We start from the raw sequence: 19,588 nt of genomic DNA on the forward strand, positions 1-19,588 counted from the left end.
CTAACTACATAAAGCTTTAAATAAAAATTGCAGAAAATACACCGTACACAAAAATAAACTCAAAATGGATTAAGGACCTAAATGTCAGATCTGAAATCATAAATATACTAGAAGAGAGCACAGGCAGTAATTTCTCTGACATCGGCCGCAGCAACATTTTTCTAGATATGTCACCTGCGTCAAGGAAATAAGAGCAAAAATAAACTACTAGGACTACATCAAAGTAAAAAGATTTTGGACAGTAAAGGAAACAACAAAACTAAAAGACAACCTAGGAAAGGGATAAGATATTTGCAAACAACATATCCAACAAAGGGTTAGTATCCAAAATATATAAAGAACTTACACAACTCAACACCAAAAAACCCCAAATAATCTAATTTAGAAATGGGCAGAAGACATGAACAGACATTTCTCCAAAGAAGACATAAAAATGGCCAACAGACACATGAAAAGATGTTCAACATTACTCATTATCAGGAAAATGCAAATCAAAACCACAATGAGAGATTACCTCAAACCTATCAGAATTGCTAGAATCAACAACATAAGATGGGGCACCTGGGTGGCTCAGTTGGTTCAGCGTCTGCTTTTGGCTCAGATCATGATCCCAGGGTCCTGGGATTGAGCCCCACATCGGGCTCCCTGCTCAGCGGGGAGTCTGCTCATCTCCCTCTCCCTCTGCCCCTACATCTACTCATGTTCTCTCTCTATCTACCTCTCTCTCTCTGATAAATAAATCTTAAAAAAACAAAACAAAACAAAAAACAACACAAAAGAAACATGTGCTAGCAAGGATGTGAAGAAAAAGGAACACTCCCACACTGTTGGTGGGAGTGCAAACTAGTGCAGCCACTGCGGAAAATAGTAAGGAGCTTCCTCAGAAAATTAAAAATAGAACTACCACATGATCCAGTAATTCCACTACTGGGTATTTACCCAAAGAATACAAAAACACTAATTCAAAAAGATATGTGCACCCCTATGTTTACTGTAGCATTATTTACAATAGCCAAATTATGGAAGCAGCCCAAGTGTCCATCAATAGATGAATGGAGGGGGCGCCTGGGTGGCTCAGTGGGTTAAAGTCTCTGCCTTCGGCTCAGGTCATGGTCCCAGTGTCCTGGGATCGAGCCCCACATCAGGCTCTCTGCTCAGCAGGGAACCTGCCTCCTCCTCTCTCTCTCTGCCTGCCTCTCTGCCTACTTATGATCTCTATCTGTCAAATAAATAAATAAAATCTTTAAAAAAAAATAGATGAATGGATAAAGAAAACATAATATACATGTGTAATGTAATGATCTATTTATCTCTCTCACTGAGTCACCAAGTCCATTTTATTCACTGCTATACCCCCACACCCAACAGTGCCTGGTTTGTAGTGGTAACCACACAATCCTGAATGAATGGGATACTTTCATTTTCTATAGGTCACTAGCTGTACCGTGACACTGACACATGGCGAAGGTATAATCCCTGGCCAATTACTGATCAGGAGGATCAAGGTGGTTGATGGGTATAAGTAACAGATAGCCAGGGTAGGGCACAGGAGTGCAGAGATGCTCAATGGTACATGTGTTGGCGGCATATAGGCACATGCCATACTGTAGTTCGAAAGCTAGGATTTCAACAAAAGGCAAATTTGTATAAGCAAAGGGAATTCTAGGGGAGGCTATAACATTGGTATGAAACTTACTATCATCCTTCCTGCTCCTCAAATGATATCTGTTAGGGGTTCGTTTATGAAAGGCTTCGACCTGCTGTGCAAGGGGCACGTACGTAGAAGCTGTTTCGTCAAATGTTCTTTTCTTTCCTTGGGACAGGTTGAAAGGCTTAATAATGGTGCATCCCTTTGTCACTCTGGCCTGTGAAGAAAGAAGTTATTCTCCCAATGAAGTGTTCTAGAAAAGCTCAGATCTCCCACAAGCCGCATGTTTAGCTCAGAAGATCAAAAGAAAAAAGGCCTGTGGTGAAGCCAAGATTATTATTCTTAAATTTGTCAGTTCTTGAGCAAGAGTTAAAACTAGTCCATTCCCATCTTTTAAAAAAGGGAGAAAGGATGTAGCACTTAACAAATGGTCTGTTCTGCAATAGTAAATAAAGTGATTTTTCCCAAGCATGTCAATGTTTTAAAGCCAGCAAGAACAAGTTTTCTGAGAATTAGAAGGAAAAAAAAAAGCTGCAAAAGTATTGTCCTCATCCCCAATCTCATTAAGAAAAAGCTGATTTGGGTTCTGGGTCTTTATCAGGCCAGAGAGCTGCCTGAATCAGAATCTCTGCAGATATCTTCCCCAAAACTAAGAGATGAATAAGCCTAGTCCTTGGGTGACTGATTTTCATAAAACTGATCTCTGATTGGAAATAAAACTCTTTAAGGATTGATATCTCAAAGGAAGAAGCATAATCCCAGAGTCTGAGACTGCAAAGGACTGATTTCAACAAGCGATAATGCCCACTGCAAATGGACGTAGAAATTCTTATTACTAAAATTTTCACTTAGGATTCTTACTGCTTCTGTTAGATATGAGTGATCTGGCCCAACACCATTTTTCCCATAAGCCCTGTCATATATTGTACACAACTCTAAAGATTTAAGTTTTGTGTTTTTTTTCCCCAAGAATTTTATAAAGCACAAACTGCAACAAACTGGGACCTACAGTTTGCCACACATAATTATTCTATGTGCTTTATGTACATTCTCAATTCAATTTTCACAGCAACTTCCTAAGATGCTTCCCAGAAAAACAGAGCGATTTCTCTAAGGTCATACATAGCAAACAGGGCAAAGTGAGGATTTAGATCTATCTTAACTCAAAAACCTGCTTCTCTCAATTATATTATTAGAAGTAGTGACCCAACTACTACACCTGAAATCCTTGCTGAGTTAGTATAAGAATATCCACTGAGCCCATCAACTTACAGGAGAAGGAGGATGTTTTCGCAGTTCAGATGTAAAATTCACTTCCTTATATTCCTCCTGATTCTTAGGATGTTGTTTGATTCGCTCATCTGTGCGGAAGTGGAAGTCAACTGATTTGGTTACTTGGCTCACTGATTTCTTCACAGGTTGCCCTGAGTGAAAAGCAGAGTAAAACACACAGGTAACACTAAGAATAGAGAGTATCAGTAAATCTCCTTTATCTAGTCCTTTCAGTATTTCTATCACCATGGATCTAACTTTGTTCGCGCTCTCCACATCACCCAAACCTTGAAACGGTCCTCAGAGACACTACTGTATGTGCCTCATTCACAGAGTACTCTTGGTTTGAGGACCTTGGGTCGGATGCAAATTGCAGAGGTGGCACAAGGGGAGAAGAATCCCATCCCCCAGGTGTGGTCATAGCTCTGGAGATGCACAGTAACTGGAATTCTTTTGACAGGAAAAGCTATAGATTGACTTGAAAAGCATACTTAACTAAACCTATCTAAGAGGGAAACCCTATAAACTCCAGGGGTACTTTTTCAACCCCGTAAGCAGGGCTTTATAGCTTTGACCTCCACCAATAATAACTCTATTTAAAAGCAAAGCAGAGCTCTGACTCCTTGGCTCCCTCAGTCCTGCTTTCCCTCTGTAGCTACAACTGGATTCACTCAGCTTTCTTTTCCTCTGTCTAGGATTAAATGGGAGCACAAAAACAAAAAACTGGCCGCCCAATGGCTTTATCTTCTGTCTCAGTCCTAATGCCTTCTTTTTCTAATACAAAGAAAAAGAATTAGGAAGAAAAAGGAGAGAGGAATTAATTTTACTTAAAGAAATGAGGGAAGGTCTCATGGAAAAAGGCCTCGAACGATGGCTGTGAGTCCTATAATTAGAGGCAGAGAGCAAGAGTGCACTCTAAGAAAGGCCCGGTGTATGTAATACTTTTTTTTTTTTTTAAAGTAAGCTCTTTGCCCAATTTGGGGGTTGAACTTATGACCCCAAGACCAAGAATCACATGCTCTGTTGACTGAGCCAGCCAGGGGCCCTGGTCCAATGTATATAGAACATTCTAGGGAATGGTCATGGGGATATAAAGGGTACCAGCTTTCCAATAAACATATCTTTTTCTACTGACTACTAACCAAGAATGCCTTTTTCCCTTTAGAGACTTCAAAAACCCTTCAAAGATAATGAGAAGCACCCCTCATAAATCAGACTGAACAAGAGCCAAGCTGACCTATTCCGGCAAGAGCAAGTTTCTTGAATTCTTCATTCTTTTTCCGCATCTCCACCACCTCCTGTTGCATTTTCATTCTCTTCTCCAACTCTTGCTCCTCAGTACTTTTTAGAATCTTCTGCCTAAGGGCAATTCAGTAAAAGAAATAAGAGAGGAGAGAAGAAAGAGGCTCATGATTCAAAATCGTATAAAGGTATTACATAGATTCGATTTTTAACCTGTGATAAGATAATCAGCAAAACCAAAAAGTATTCTGATAAATTGATATTGACTTAATTATGCAACACTATGAAAGAAAACCTGATTCACAATTTATATCAAAATATTGAAAACTTCTCAAAACGACAGCTAAAATAGTCTATAGAAGATAATACAAAAGACTCATAAATTTGACTATACAGTGATTAGCTTTTAGGCCACAAGAAAAGGCAAGATTAAAATACCAGTAGAATGGGGAAGTATTTGCAAGAAATATGACAAAAGTCTACATAAAATACACACTGTGATTAAGAGAGGACAGACTTAGGAGAGAAACCAACCAGAGCTCAAATCCCTACCCTGTCATTTCATTTTCTGCCCATGTGATCTTTAGAAAACTATTTAATCCCTCTGAGCCTTAGTTACCTCCACTGTAAAATGAAGAATATAAATATTTATCCTCACAGAATATTTGTGACTATTAAATCAGATATTTCTGAAGTACCTAACACATAGTAAAAATTCAATTTAGAGTAGCCATTCTTAGCAATGAGACTATCACTAAGACCACTTATAGATAAATAGAAAAGGAAACAATTTACCCAAGAGGAAATATGGAAAATATGTTTACATATCACATAAGAGAAAATATGTTTATAATAATAGTAATACAATCCTGTCAGTAATCAAATAAAAATTAAAATAAGTTCATGCCATCAACATTATATCAATTAAATTTGAAACAATTCTAAATGTAAAAAAACAAATTCGATGTGGATGAGAGTACAAGGAAACAAAAATATTCATCCAGAGCTGATGGCACTGTAAATTCATACATATCCGTTTCAGAAATAAAATTTGTGGGGCACCTGGGTGGCTCAGTCAGTTGGATGTCTGATTCTCGACTTTGGCTCAGCTCATGATATCAGTGTTGTGAGATCGCCCGCAACAGGCTCTGTGCGGGGGCCGGGAGTCTGCTTAAGATTCTCTATCTCGCCTGTTTCCTCGGCCCCTCCTCCCTCTAAAATATATATATGTATTAAAAAAAAAAAAAAAAAGTTAAAATTAAAAAAAGAAACCAAATTGGCAATTAATATCAATAGTCATAACACTAGTCATACCCTATAATCAAGAAATTTCTCTTTCTTTAGCCTGAAGAGACTACTCAAAGAAAAGTCCCTGCCACTAAAGATGTTTGCTGATTATTTATAATGTGAAAAACTGGTAACTGCATTTTCAACAGGAAATAGTTAAATATAATTTGATAGACTATTAACTATTAAAAAAGGATAAATGTGAAGAATTTATAGTAGTACAGGAAAAAAAAATGAAATACTCTCATGGCAAGCAAGGAAAACAGAATCCAAAGTTGTCTGTACACTGATTTTTTTCTTTAAAGATTTTATTTATTTATCTGACAGAGAGAGAGAGAGATCACAAGTAGGCAGAGAAGCAGGCAGAGAGGGGGGAAGTAGGCTCCCTGCTGGGCAGAGAGCCCGAGGCCAGGGCTTGATCCCAGGACCCTGGGACCATGACCTGAGCTGAAGGCAGAAACTTAACCCACTGAGCCACTCAGGTGCTCCTGTACACCGATTGTGAAAATATATTTTTTGCTTGAGTAAAGACCAGGAGGGAGCTTGGCAAAATTAGAACTGTTCAATTCAAGTAGTAAGAACCTTTAATTTTTCCTTTTATATTTCTTTTAATTTGCTTTTTAAAAAAATATTCTTTTTTAAAATTTAATTCAATTAGTCAATATATAGTGCATCATTAGTTTTTGATGTAATGTCCAGTGATTCACTGTTGCATATAACATCGAGTGCTCATCACATCACGTGCCCTCCTTAATCCCCATCACTCAGTTACCCCATACCCCCACCCATTTCCCTTTCCATAACCCTCAGTTTGTTTCCCAGATTAATTTGCTTTTATTTTATTTTATTTTTTTTAATTTTTTTATTTATTTGACAGATAGAGATCACAAGTAGGCAGAGAGGCAGACAGAGAGAGAGGGGGAAGCAGGCTCCCCGCCGAGCAGAGAGCCCGACGCAGGGCTCGATCCCAGGACCCCGGGATCACGACCCGAGCTGAAGGCAGAGGCCTCAACCCACTGAGCCACCCAGGTGCCCCAGATTAATTTGCTTTTAAAGTATATTTTTCTCAACTTTTAAGATGAGCATCCCCAAGATATAAAACAATTCACCTCACCATGGTTATAGCTTTATGAATTTCCCAAGTTCCATTTGCTCCAGACCGCAGATATACCTACTTACAATTTTACTCTATTGACTCTTAAAGTTTAAATTCAGGAAAGAAGCATACCTCACAGGTTGTATACAAGACACAGTATGTCTGCCCTTGGCTTTCTCTGGGGAAGACTCATGTTTTTCTGATGTATCTTGGTGAGCACTGCCTTCTTCCTCTTCTTCTGGCTTCTTTTTATTGTTAGAACTTTAGTTCAAAAGAACAACAACAAAAAAATACTCTCAATTCACTAAAGCATGCCCTGCTGTACCGTCCTCCCCAAAACTACCACATACGGCTTAAACTTTCTCATTCTTTAGGGCAACAAGCATGTCTCAACTGCAAGATTCTTCCAATAGCACTATTGATCATATGTACCAATGGATACAATGGGTAAACTTTGAGAACACCAATAGAAGTCAAGGTGAGAATTGTCTAATGATGGTTCAGGAGCGTGGGGAGGGATTCCAACGGCTCATTATCAAATTCACAAATGGCAAATAGCTAATTGCCTTCCCAATACCTACTCTACTTTCTTTCTTATTAACAGAACTCCAATTTTGTTTGGGGCAGCAATGTCCAAAGGCAAAAGCACTATACTTGTTTCAACAGCCTCTCTTGCAATGAGGAAGAATCCAAGCGACCCAGTAGGGCAACTGAAGTATAAGCAGGGTTTCTGGAAATTTTTCACTTCTGTGATATAGGTGCTGCTCTTCTTCCTTTGCCATACCCTCCTTCTTCTCTTGAACATGGATGTTATACTTAGAAACATAGCAGCTATCTTATGACAATGTGGCAACAAGCACAAGGCAGAAGCTGAGAAACAGAGCTGCCATCTTGAGTAACAAGTATGAAAAAAAGCTAACTCAGAGATGTTGCCTGGCATTGTTCAGTCACTGAACCAAAGCCAACAGCAACTTCTCTGAAGCAAATAAATCACTAGTCCTTAAACTACTCTAGCTGAATAGGCTATTACTTAGAGCAAAATACATTCCTAACTGATAAAAATAAGAACAAGCACCATTGCTATGAGCCATGGGAGCAAGCAGGAGTAAAACCTATGCCAACTGAGAGAAGCTGTGGCTACTTACACTTTCATTTTTTTGGAGGGTGGAATTTCACTGATGATTACAGGAGTAGCACATCTCTTGGCTTTCATTTTTGCATGATGTTTTTCTTTCTGTTCCAGATCTTTCTGAGCAGAGAGTCTAGTAGATCTTCTATGATACAGGAATTGACAAAATTTATCTGAAATGAATACATCTACTACAGATATGCAATTATGCCCCACAAATGTGAAAGTATGTCCAACTGCCAAGGGCTACAGAGAGTTTAATGGTATTATTTCCACTCTAAAAACCCAATCTCTTCTTGTCTTACTGATAGCTTTTGAAATTTCATCATAAAATGTTGGTACTTATATGTAGCCAATTTTTTTTTTAAGGTACTGGTAATCACCTAGTACAATTCTGTCCTTTTATAGGTAAAAGTCAAAAAAGATGAGGTGACTTGACCCTGCTACATAGCTAATTGCTGTCAGACCTGACATTTGAGGTCAGGTATCCCGGTAATTGACTAAGGTGAATATTTTCTCTCTCTTTTTTTTTTTTTAGCCACATTCCCCCTTCCTGATAAAATATACCATATACCAAAAAAGAGCACAAAACAAAAATTAAATGAAATGATTACAAAGTGGAAAAAAAAAAACGGTTACAAAGTTAAGACTCATGAAATCACCACCCAGGCTAAGAAAAGAACACTGGCAACAGCTACTACCTGACTTGTTTTATAGTTACCATTACTTTTTCTTTATCGTTTTGCCATTTAGCATGCATTTCCATAAGCATGGTACATTCGTTTGGAAAGAAAACAAAATACAAAGAATAACAACAACAAAGAAAACCCCTTTAGATAATATAATCAGACTACTACATGTATTTATTTCTGTCTGGTTTGTTTCACTCAACATTATGTTTATGAGAATCAACCACCATAATTTATATAGCTTTAATTCAGTGATTTTCAATGCTTGTATAACAGTCACTGCAGTAATGTACCACTATTTATCCAGCTTACTGCCAATTTTCATATATGTCTCCATGAGCACATATTGTTGTTGGATGTAAGTTGTAAGATTGTTAGGTCAGAGGGCATTGGTTATATCAACTAAAGCTGTTTTCCAAAGTGCTCGTACCAATCTATGCTTTCCCTGGCAAGTCTGTATTATAGTCTGCATTGCTCTACACACTCCTGAACACTTGATATTTTCAGATGAGCTAATTTAGCTGGTATTGAGTAAAATGTCACTGTGAGGTTTTTTTTTTTTTAAGATTTTATTTATTTGACACAGAGAGAGTGCAAGTGAGCATGAGCAGAGGGGAGAAGCAAGGGGAGAGGGAGAAGCAGACTCACTGCTTAGCAGGGTTCCATGCGGGGCTCCATCCCAGGACCCTAGGATCATGACCTGAGCCGGAGGCACACGCTTAACCAACTGAGCCACCCAGGTTCCCCTCACTGTGGTTTTAATTTGCTTTTCTCTGATTACCAATGAAATAGAGCAACTTTTCATATGTTTTACTGGCCATTTGGATATCCTCTTTGATAAAGTGCTAGTTCAAGCCTCTTATTTGTTTTCCACTGGGTGGTCAATCCTTTCCTGATCAGTAGAAATTCTTTACATACTATGAATATAAGCTCTTTGGTAGGTTTTATGTGTTACAAGTATCTTCTCCCACTCTGGAGGTTGGCTTTTTACTCTCTTTATGGTATCATTTGATTAAATAAATATCTCAAGTACATCAATAGCCTTCCCTATTATGCTCAGTGCTTTTCTGTATACTATTTAAAAAAAAAAGCAAAACCTTCCCTTATTCCAAGATCATAAAGATATTCTCCTTTACTTCCTTATAGGAGCTTTAGCTTTCATATTTAGATCTACAATTCCACATAGAATTGACTGTTTCAGGGTACCTGGCTGGCTCAGTCAGGAACATGAAACTCTTGATTCCAGGGTTGTGGGTTTGGGCCTCATATTGAGTCTAGAGTTTACTTAAATAAAGAAATAAATAAACTTGAAAGAATTGACTTTTATATAGAGTGAGGTAGGGACCAAGTTTCATTCTGTCTATCCAGATATCCACTAGGTCAAGCATTGTTTAAGGGGGGGGAGGGAGCACTACTTCCCACAGATCTGTGGTAACATCTTTGTCATATATCATGTTCATATATGGGAAGATGAATTTTTGTTTGATTCCACTGGTCTCACTAATCCTTGAGTATTATCATAAAGTTTTAATTACTGCAGCTTCATAATAATATGCCTTTCTATGTACTAGACACTTCAAAAGTATCTAGCTATTCTTTTTTTTTTTTTAAAGATTTTATTTATTTATTTGACAGACAGAGATCACAAGTAGTCAGAGAGGCAGGCAGAGAGAGAGAGGGAGAAGCAGGCTCCCTGCTGAGCAGAGAGCCCGATGCGGGGCTCGATCCCAGGACCCTGGGATCATGACCTGAGCCGAAGGCAGAGGCTTTAACCCACTGAGCCACCCAGGCGCCCCAGTATCTAGCTATTCTTAGACCTTTGCATTTCTCAAAAAATTTTAGCATCAATTTATCAAAGTCCAAAGTGAAAACCATTGGGATTTTGATGGATATTGCATTGAATCTATAGACGATTTAGGGAGAATTGACATCTTTACAATAGTGAGTCTCCCAATCCATAAATATGGTATGCCCTGCCATTTGTTTAGATCTTATTTAATTTCTCTTTTTTTTTCGAAGCACTTTCTTTATAAAAGTCCTTAAACATTATAAAGACATTATTACATATTCAGACTTTTATGCTACTGCATAGAGTCACAATTTTTTTTTTTTAAGATTTTATTTATTTATTTTACAGAGAGAGAGAGAGAGAGATCACAAGTAGGCAGAGAGAGGGGGAAGCAGGCTCACTGCTGAGCAGAGAGCCCGATGCGGGGCTCAATCCCAGGAACCTGAGATCATGACCTGAGCCGAAGGCAGAGGCTTAACCCACTGAGCCACCCAGGCGCCCCTAGAGTCACAATTTTTAAATCTTTATTATGGAGAATATCAAGCATATTTTAAATATAAAGAGAATAATATAATAAACTACTAAGTACTCATCATTCAGTTTCAACAATTATCGACTCATAGCCAATCATGTATCAGTTTTCCCTCCATCCATTCTCCTGGATTTTCAAGCAATTCCTACTAAAGATCTATCTTTCATCTGCAAATATTTCATATTAATCTCTAAAAGAAAGTACTCATAAAAAAATACATGGAGGGGCAACTGGGTGGCTCAGCGGTTAAGTGTCTGCCTTCGGCTCAGGTCATGATCTCAGAGTTCTGAGATAGAGCCCCACATTGGGCTCCCTGCTCAGCAGTGAGTCTGTTTCTCCCTCTCCCTCTGTGATCTCTCTCTCACTCTCTCTCAAATAAAAATCTTTAAAAAAAAAATAATACATGCAGTAACAAAGAGCAAATTTATTCAATTAAGGAATGAAGTAATGGATGTACTGAATGAGTAATGAAGAGTGCATATTATAAAACACAGACAAAACACAAAACTACAACTATGTGAAGGCACTGGAAAGTGACCAAAAGCAGGCAGAAAACAGGAACATTTATTCATGAAAAACAGCAACCGCAAAAGGTAAGTATTATGAGTTAGTAGCTTTTTGGCCTGAGGTACTCCCCCAACATAGCAGCTCCAAGAGCAGAAAATTCCAGTCTCACTGGCTTGAGATAGCAGAAGAATTCAAGGCCAGTATAACAGCTGGAAATTTAGAGGAAAATCCTAAAAGTACAAGAGCTACAGAAAAGATGTCGTTCAAAATCTGAGCAAAAACTCTGTATAATTCCTGCCTGACAGCTAACCCATTTGTATTTTAGGGGAGACCTAGGAAGCCCAGCAAAAAGGCAAAGCAGAAACTGATGAGGAGTCCATCCTTAAAAGTCATAACTGTCTAGATAAGATTGGTGAGTTTGCTGCTTTTTTGAAGTAGATTCCCCACTGTGTACATAGGAGGATGGCACAAAGATAACATCTCACCATCTTGAGGTGTCAGTAAACAAACATCAGAGCAGGCAGAAAGGCTGAAAATTTAGATGCAAAACTTCAGAAGCAAGACAACCACAGAGGATGAACACTTAAACCTACGTATAAACTCTACTCAGAGTCTTGGCTGACCTCTAACCTTTGCAGACCCAGGGGAGACTACAGGGAGCCAGACTAAAAAAGCAGCAGCTATGTATGCAAATACATGAATAACCAATAATCCCATGAAAATGTGGATCAACATCATTAGTCATCAGAAAAATGCAAATTAAAAACAATGAAATATCACTGAAAAGACCGACTATCAAGAGTTGGCTAGGATATGGAGCAACTGAAACTCTCATATATTGTTAGTGGGAATATAAATGGGACAGTCACTTTGGAAAACATTCTGGCTGTTTCTTATAAACATACATTTAACCTTATGGCCCAGCAATTGCACTCCTAAGTATTTACCCAAAAGAAATACATGTCCTCAACTACTCAGAGCAGCTTTATACAGCCCCAGACTGGAAACAACCCAAATGTCCTTCATCTGTTGAATGGATAAACAAATTGTGACATATCCACTCGATAGAACTTATTATCAGCAATAAAAAGAAGCAAACTACCAATACATGCCATGACATGGATGCATCTCAAAAACAAATGCTAAGCGAAAGAAGTCAGATAGAAGAGTACATATAATTCCATTTACAAAAATATCTAGAACAGGACAAAATAATTTATGGTGACAGGAATTGGAAAAGTGGTTGCCTCTGGGTGAGAGGGTGAGAAGGTAGAAGAAGCAGTTTAGTTTGACTATACAGGGATAGGAATGAGAGAACATTCTGAAGTGTTGGAAATGTTCTATATATTTTGGTTGTGATTGCATGGTGGTATGTATTTGTCAAAATTAATCAGACCATACACTCGAGATCTATGTATTTTACTATATGCAAATTATTACCCAGCAAAATTAGTTAATTTTTAAAAATGGGTTGAGAATCATAAAATCTAGAAAGAAAGGCAAAGCACATCCATACAGAACCATTTAGACCATTACTTAAATTCAACATACAGTGATATTATAAAGTCAAGAGAAGAATTGCTGGGTGTCTTTAAGGAGAAATGGCTAAGGGATGAGATACCAAAATTAAAACATATATTTGTGGTAAAGCAACCCCTTCATGGAAAAATTATTATGACACACTAAGGCCTTATTGACTCTTAACTATTCTGTGTCGAAGAAGTTTTGGCGATCTTTTAGCCTACTGAAACCATGTGAAAATAAAATAGTAGGGAATTTGCCTGACTGTCTATACCTTCCTATCCCAGCTGCCCTTTCTTTCCAGATTAGGCAACTCTGGAGTCAGAAAAATCTGAGATTTGAGATTAACGGCACTAATGTTTTACCTCTTATTATGCATTTTGATAATGCGGTATCATTTACAAAGTACTGTCACATACCATCTTATCTGACCCTTTCTGACAAGAAGCCTGAAGGATATGGTTATTCTCAGTAAACTGAGATTATGAGTGGTAGAGGTACCTGTCTTAAAAACAAAACAAAACAGGGACCCTGGGTGGCTCTGTCGGTTAAGCCACTGCCTTCAGCTCAGGTCATGATCCCTGGGTCCTGGGACTGAGTCCCGCATCAGGCTCCTTGCTTGGCAGGGACCCTGCTTCTCTCTCCACCTCTACCTGCCGTTCTGCCTCCTTATGCGCTCGCTCCCTCCTCATTCTCTCTCTCTCTGACAAATAAATAAAATCTTAAAAAAACAAAATCAAAAACCACTCAGGTCTTCTAACTCTGAGAGAGAGTAGCTGGATTCCTGTCACACCATCACTTCCAAAAAGCATTCAGAATTCAGTCAGGATGAAAGACAATTTTAGCAATCATACACAAATCATACACTAGTGAAGACACTAACACTTTCCTGAATTCTGAAGAAATATCTAAGACACTGGGTCCCTTTTTTGTAGGACTCATTTACAACCTAAACATCAAACAGAAACCACAGAATCAACCAGTAGCAATCTCTTAAGATCTCTTATAATATATGGTTGGTTGAGATTTCACAGAATTCTTTGATTAAAACAGGCTTCTTTACTCGGGACACCTGGGAGGCTCAGTCAGTTAAGCATATGACTCCTGATTTTGGCTAAGATCATGATTTCACGGTGTGAGATAAAGCCCCACATCTGGCTCCACACTCAGCACTGAGTCTACTTGAGCTCCTCTCCCTCTACCTCTTCCCCCACTCACATACTCACTCTTTCTCTCAAATAAATAAATAGATGAAATCTTTTTAAAAATAATAATAAAAAATAAAATTAAAAAAAATAATAAAATGGGCTTCTTTATCAAAAATGATTAGGATAAGCTTATATGATGCTATCCTCAAAAGGCAATATCCTGGGGCGCCTGGGTGGCTCAGTGGGTTAAGCCTCTGCCTTTGGCCCAGGTCATGGTCCCGGGGTCCTGGGATCGAGCCCCGCGTCTGGCTCTCTGTTCATCAGGGAGGCTGCTTCCCTTCCTCTCTCTCTGCCTGCCTCTCTGCCTACTTGTGATTTCTGTCTGTCAAATAAATGAATAAAATCTTTAAAAAAAAAAAAAAAAAGGCAATATCCTTATGCCAACACGAAGCTTTGTAAAGGGTAACTTCATCACTTCTGAGCAACAATACATATTATTATCTATATATAAATAATATCATTTGCCATTTCTCTTCCTTGAAGATATTCTAGGTAACATCAAGGTATAAAGCAATAGGGGTTTCTGGGTGGCTCAGGTGGTTGGGCATCCAACTCCTGATTTCAGGTCAGGTCAGATCTAAGTTGGGAGACTGAGCTCCGCATCGGTCTCCGTGCTAGGCTTGGAGCCTGCTTAAGATTCTCTCTCTGTCCCCCACCCCACACTCACTCCCTCTCTTTTAAAAAAAAAAAAAAAAAAAAAAAAAAAAAGGATACTGATACAAATACAACATTCAAAGACATGAAATGTTTTTATTTTGTTTTTTTTTTTTTAAGATTTTATTTATTTATTTGACAGAGAAAAAGATCACAAGTAGGCAGAGAGGCAGGCAGAGAGAGAGGGGGAAGCAGGCTCCCTGCTGAGCAGAGAGCCCGATGCGGGGCTCGATCCCAGGACCCTGAGATCATGACCTGAGCCGAAAGCAGAGGCTTAACCCACTGAGCCATCCAGGCGCCCCAACATGAAATGTTTTCAGATCACCAGTGTCAAGACTGCAGCTTAACCCATCCACCCATCCTTTCATTCATTCAAGTATTTATTCACCTTCTGCTCCTGCCAGACACTGTTAGGCACAGTAAGAATACATAATTTTTGCCCTTATGAAATGTACTTACAACCTAAAATCAGGAAAAAAATATCTGCCATATTTACATAATTTACACAAGTAAATTACAATCCATATTGATGGTGCAAACAGCAAGAGCTTTGGAAATGAACTAATCAGTCTGAATTCTGGCTCTGATACAAACTTCAAGCAACTTAGTACCTCTAACTTGCTTAACAATAAATTAAGCATGCTATCTACAACTCATAAACATTATAAAGATTAAATGAGGTAATATAAAGAGTCTAGTATAGTAGGTATTATAGTAGGTAGTATAGTCTAGAATAGTAGGTATTCTGACAATAATTATTCTTTGAACATCATTAATATAACCACCACTTTGAGTCCTGAAACAGTCTTACCTCTGAGGCTGCACTGGAGTATATTTTGAGGTGGTTCCCTTGACTTCCAAGGAAGAACAAGCATTTGATGGAATGGACTGTTCCGCCAGATTTTCTTTTTCTGCCTCTTTGTAATAAGTGTTGTCAACTGTAGGAGAGCAAAAACTAGTTAGCACTCAGAATCCCAAGGAAAATGTTGGAGAGACATATAGATACATACATATCTATGTGTGTGTGTGTGTGTGTGTGTGTGTGTGTGTATCCCTTCTAAGCAGTGGAACCATTAGTTCCAGTGACATCTTATACAGAAGTCCAATTTATAAAATCTACTTTGGTTGAAGCAGAAATGTAGGATCTAAGGCCTATCTGCCAGCCTAAGTCACCATCTCAGAAAAAAGCAACTGTCTTTAAATGCTGATAAAATCATATTATCTGGCATTATGAGTATACCCACCAGCTTTTCTCCCCTCCAGAAATTAAAAACACTGAGAGTTAAAAGATATAGCATTTGAGAAAGGGGAGATAAAGGTGGGAAGGGGAAGGAGTTACTTTATCATAAAATATTCTAACGTTACCATGGCCATCATGGAACAGAAACAAAAAAGAACTATAAGAATAAGGAGAGAAAAAAAAATAATAAGGAAAAAGAACAGTCAAGTAAAGGGGAAGAAATAGCATTTGCTGGTATAGCTTATGAACTGAGCCTTGACAAAAGAAAAAAACCCTAACGAAATAAATGGAAGAAAAGTTAGGCTATGAAAACACACTTCATGCATTATTTATTCCAGAAAACAATCATTTGGCTCATTCCCTAAAGAAATTTTTTTCTGGAGGGGAGAAAAAGAAACAAACAAACAAAAAATGATAGTGCATTATATCAAGACTACAATAGAGGCACTTAACCCATTTAAAAGCAGAGATGATTAAATTTTTTAAAATTAATGTAAAAAATTTGATATAAAATTTTTACAGGGCACCTGGCTGACTCAGTCAGTAGACATATGATTCTTGATCTCAGGGTTATAAGTTCAAGCTCCATATTAGGTGCAGAGATTACTTAAAAATAAAATCTTAAAAAATATATATTATATGTTACCTATAAAAATGCACTTAAAATATAAAGATACATCATGCTAGCACTAATCAAAAGAAAGCTGGGATGGATATAACATCAGACAATGCAGATTTCAGAGCAAAAAATATCACCAGAGATAAAGATGACCATTTCAAAATGATAAAATGATCAATTCCTCAAGATGCCAAAACAACCTAAATATTTATGTATCGAATAAGAGACCTTCAAAACACACAAAGCAAAAAGTAGAAGAAGAAATAGAAAAAACCTTGAGTATAGCCTGAAATTTCAATCTCTCCCTCTAATTTATGGAACAAATTGACAGAAAAATCAGTAAGAATCTAAGTCATATGAGCAATTGTGTAAGGCTGTATTCAGTAAAACTTCATTAACAAAAATATGTTGCAGTCAACTCATCAGAAGAACATAACAATAGCAAACATATATATATAAAATAACGAAGCCCCAGATACATAAAGGAAAAACTGAAAAAAATTAAAGGGAGAAATAGACAATTCAATAGTATAGTTGAAGATTTCAATATCCCCATTTTCAATAACAGACAGTACAGTTAGATAGAAGATCAATAAGGAAATAGAAGATTTGAGCGATACTATCAACCAACTTGATCTAAATAGACATTGATATAACTCTCCACTCAATGACAGCAGAATACACATTCTTTTGAAGTGCATACAGAATATTTACCAAGACAGACCATATTCTGGGCCATGAAACAAAACACTTAAAAGGATTCAAGTCATACAAGTAATGTTCATTAACCACAATGGAATTAAATCCCTCAAGAAATCAGTAACAGAGACGATTTCTAGAACCAATCCCCCCTCCATATATTTGGAAATTAAATAATATACTTCTATATAACAGGTAATTTGGAACTAATAGAAACACAAACTACCAACACTCACTCAAGAAGAGATCATCTATATCTCTTAAAGAAATTGAATTTGTAGGGGCGCCTGGGTGGCTCAGTGGGTTAAAGCCTCTGCCTTAGGCTCAGGTCATGATCCCAGGATCCTAAGATCAAGGCCCACATCAGGCTCTCTGCTCAGCAGGGAAGCCTGCTTCTCTTCCTCTCTCTCTGTCTGCCTCTCTGCCTACTTGCGATCTCTGTCAAATAAATAAATAAAAATCTTAAAAAAAAAAAAAAAAGAAAAGAAATTGAATTTGTAGTTAAAAACATTTCTACAAAGAAAACTTCAAACCCAGTTGGGTTCAATGCTGACTTCTACCAAACATTTAAGACATAATATCAATTCCATGCAAATTCTTCCAGGAAAAATGAAAAGAAGGGAATATTTAAAATAAGGCCAGCTTTACTCTATCAAAATCAAACAAAGGCTTCACAAGGAAAACCACAGACCAATATCCCTCATCAATAATATAAGAAAAATCCTCGACAACAATGTAGCAAACTGAGCCTAAAAACATAGAAAAATACCATCATGACCAACTGGAGCTCATCCCAGAAATGCAAGGTTGGCTTAACATTTGAGGCACCTGGGTGGCTCAGTGGGTTAGAGTCTCTGCCTTCAGCTCAGGTCATGATCCCAGGACCCTGGGATCGATCCCCGCATTGAGCTCTCTGCTCTGCGGGGGGCCTGCTTTCCCCTCTCTCTCTGCCTCCCTCTCTGCCTACTTGTGATCTCTCTCTCTCTCTGTGTCACATAAATAAATAAAATCTTTAAAAAAAAAATTGGAAAATTAGTGCAATTTAACATATTAACAGACCAAAAAAAGAAAAATACCATATAATCATCTCAATATAAGCAGAAAATACATCTGACAAAATCTCACATCCATGACAAATAAAAATTATCAACAAAGCAAGAATAGACGGGAACTTCTTCAGCCTGATTAAGGGTATTTATGAAAAAAACTATAGTTAACAGCACACTTTTTTAAAAATTTTATTTTATTTTTTTATTTGAGAGATAAATTTATTTGAGGGGATGGCAGAGCAGGAGGGAGAGGGACAAGAAGACTCCAGACTGAGTGCAGAGCCTGAGGCGGGGCTCAATCCTACCACCCTGGGATCACAACCTGAGCCAAAATCAAGAGTCAGATGCTCAGCTGACAAAGTCACCCAGATACCCCCAACTACAGTTAATGTCATACTTAATGGTGAAAACCTAAATGCCACAACAGGCATGTCTACCCTTTCCACTCCTATCAATATCTTACTGAAGGCTCTAGTCAATGCAATATTCAAGAAAAAGAAATAAAAGGGATATTTGCAAAAATAAATAAATAAATAAATAAGGGATATTTGCAGATGACATGATCATCTGAAATCTGATGGAATCTAGGGTCACCTGGGTGGCTCAGTTGGTTAAGCATTCCCTTCGGCTCAGGTCCTGATCCCAGGGTCCTGGGATAGAAACCCCCTCTGGCTTCCTGCTCAGCCGGCCATCTGCTTCTCCCTCTCCCTTTCTCCCAACCCCAACCCCAGCTTGTGCATGCGCATTCATGCTCTCTATCTCTCTCGTTCACATTCTCTCTCTCTCAAATAAATAAGTAAAATCTTTAAAAAGAAATAAATAAAAGAAATCTGATGGAGTCTACAAAAACCTACTAAAACGATTAAGTGAGTTTAGAAGGTAGCAGGATAAAAAATCAGTATATAAGGGGCGCCTGGGTGGCTCAGTGGGTTAAGCCTCTGCCTTCGGCTCAGGTCATGATCTCAGGGTCCTGGGATCGAGCCCCGCATCGGGCTCTCTGCTCAGCAGGGAGCCTGCTTCTCCCCCTCTCTCTCTGCCTGCCTCTCTGCCTGCTTGTGATCTCTCTCTCTCCGTCAAATAAATAAATAAATCTTAAAAAAAAAAAAATCAGTATATAAAAATTAGTCGTATGCCTTTGTATTAGCAATACAATAGGAAATTGAAATTAAAATAGAGGTATGAAAAGAACTTTGGGAACACAAATACAGGAAATTAGTTAGAGAAAAAAGGGTATTTGAGCTGGACCTTGAATGACGAGTAGGAACTTTTCATTTATATTAAGAGGCAGAGGGAACAAAACTAATAGGTGAGAATATGTAATAGGAAAGAACACAGACTCTGAGGGGTCTAAGGGGCATGCACATAAGCAGTGTGTATGGTCTTTGGCACATGACAGGCCCAGAAGAA

The 19,588-nt window shown here is 38.1% G+C and overlaps 1 protein-coding gene across 3 annotated transcripts in view; it reads right to left on the reverse strand.

The window, feature by feature from the left end:
- The window catches only part of LOC111141852 (TPX2, microtubule nucleation factor), a 58,179-nt gene that overhangs the window by 19,166 nt on the left and 19,425 nt on the right, over nt 1-19,588 (reverse strand). For all 3 annotated transcript variants that reach the window (XM_022494696.1, XM_022494694.1, XM_022494695.1), the window contains exons 4-9: nt 15,386-15,512; nt 7,691-7,819; nt 6,678-6,806; nt 4,158-4,279; nt 2,921-3,072; nt 1,697-1,865 (exon numbers count right to left, since the gene is read on the reverse strand). In XM_022494696.1, the coding sequence (XP_022350404.1) occupies nt 1,697-1,865; nt 2,921-3,072; nt 4,158-4,279; nt 6,678-6,806; nt 7,691-7,819; nt 15,386-15,512 (828 nt within the window). The remainder of the gene's footprint in view (nt 1-1,696; nt 1,866-2,920; nt 3,073-4,157; nt 4,280-6,677; nt 6,807-7,690; nt 7,820-15,385; nt 15,513-19,588) is intronic.

The sequence above is a fragment of the Enhydra lutris genome, unplaced genomic scaffold, assembly GCF_002288905.1.
Source record: "Enhydra lutris kenyoni isolate GAN:26980312 unplaced genomic scaffold, ASM228890v2 scaffoldscaffold6, whole genome shotgun sequence".
NCBI lineage: Eukaryota > Metazoa > Chordata > Mammalia > Carnivora > Mustelidae > Enhydra > Enhydra lutris.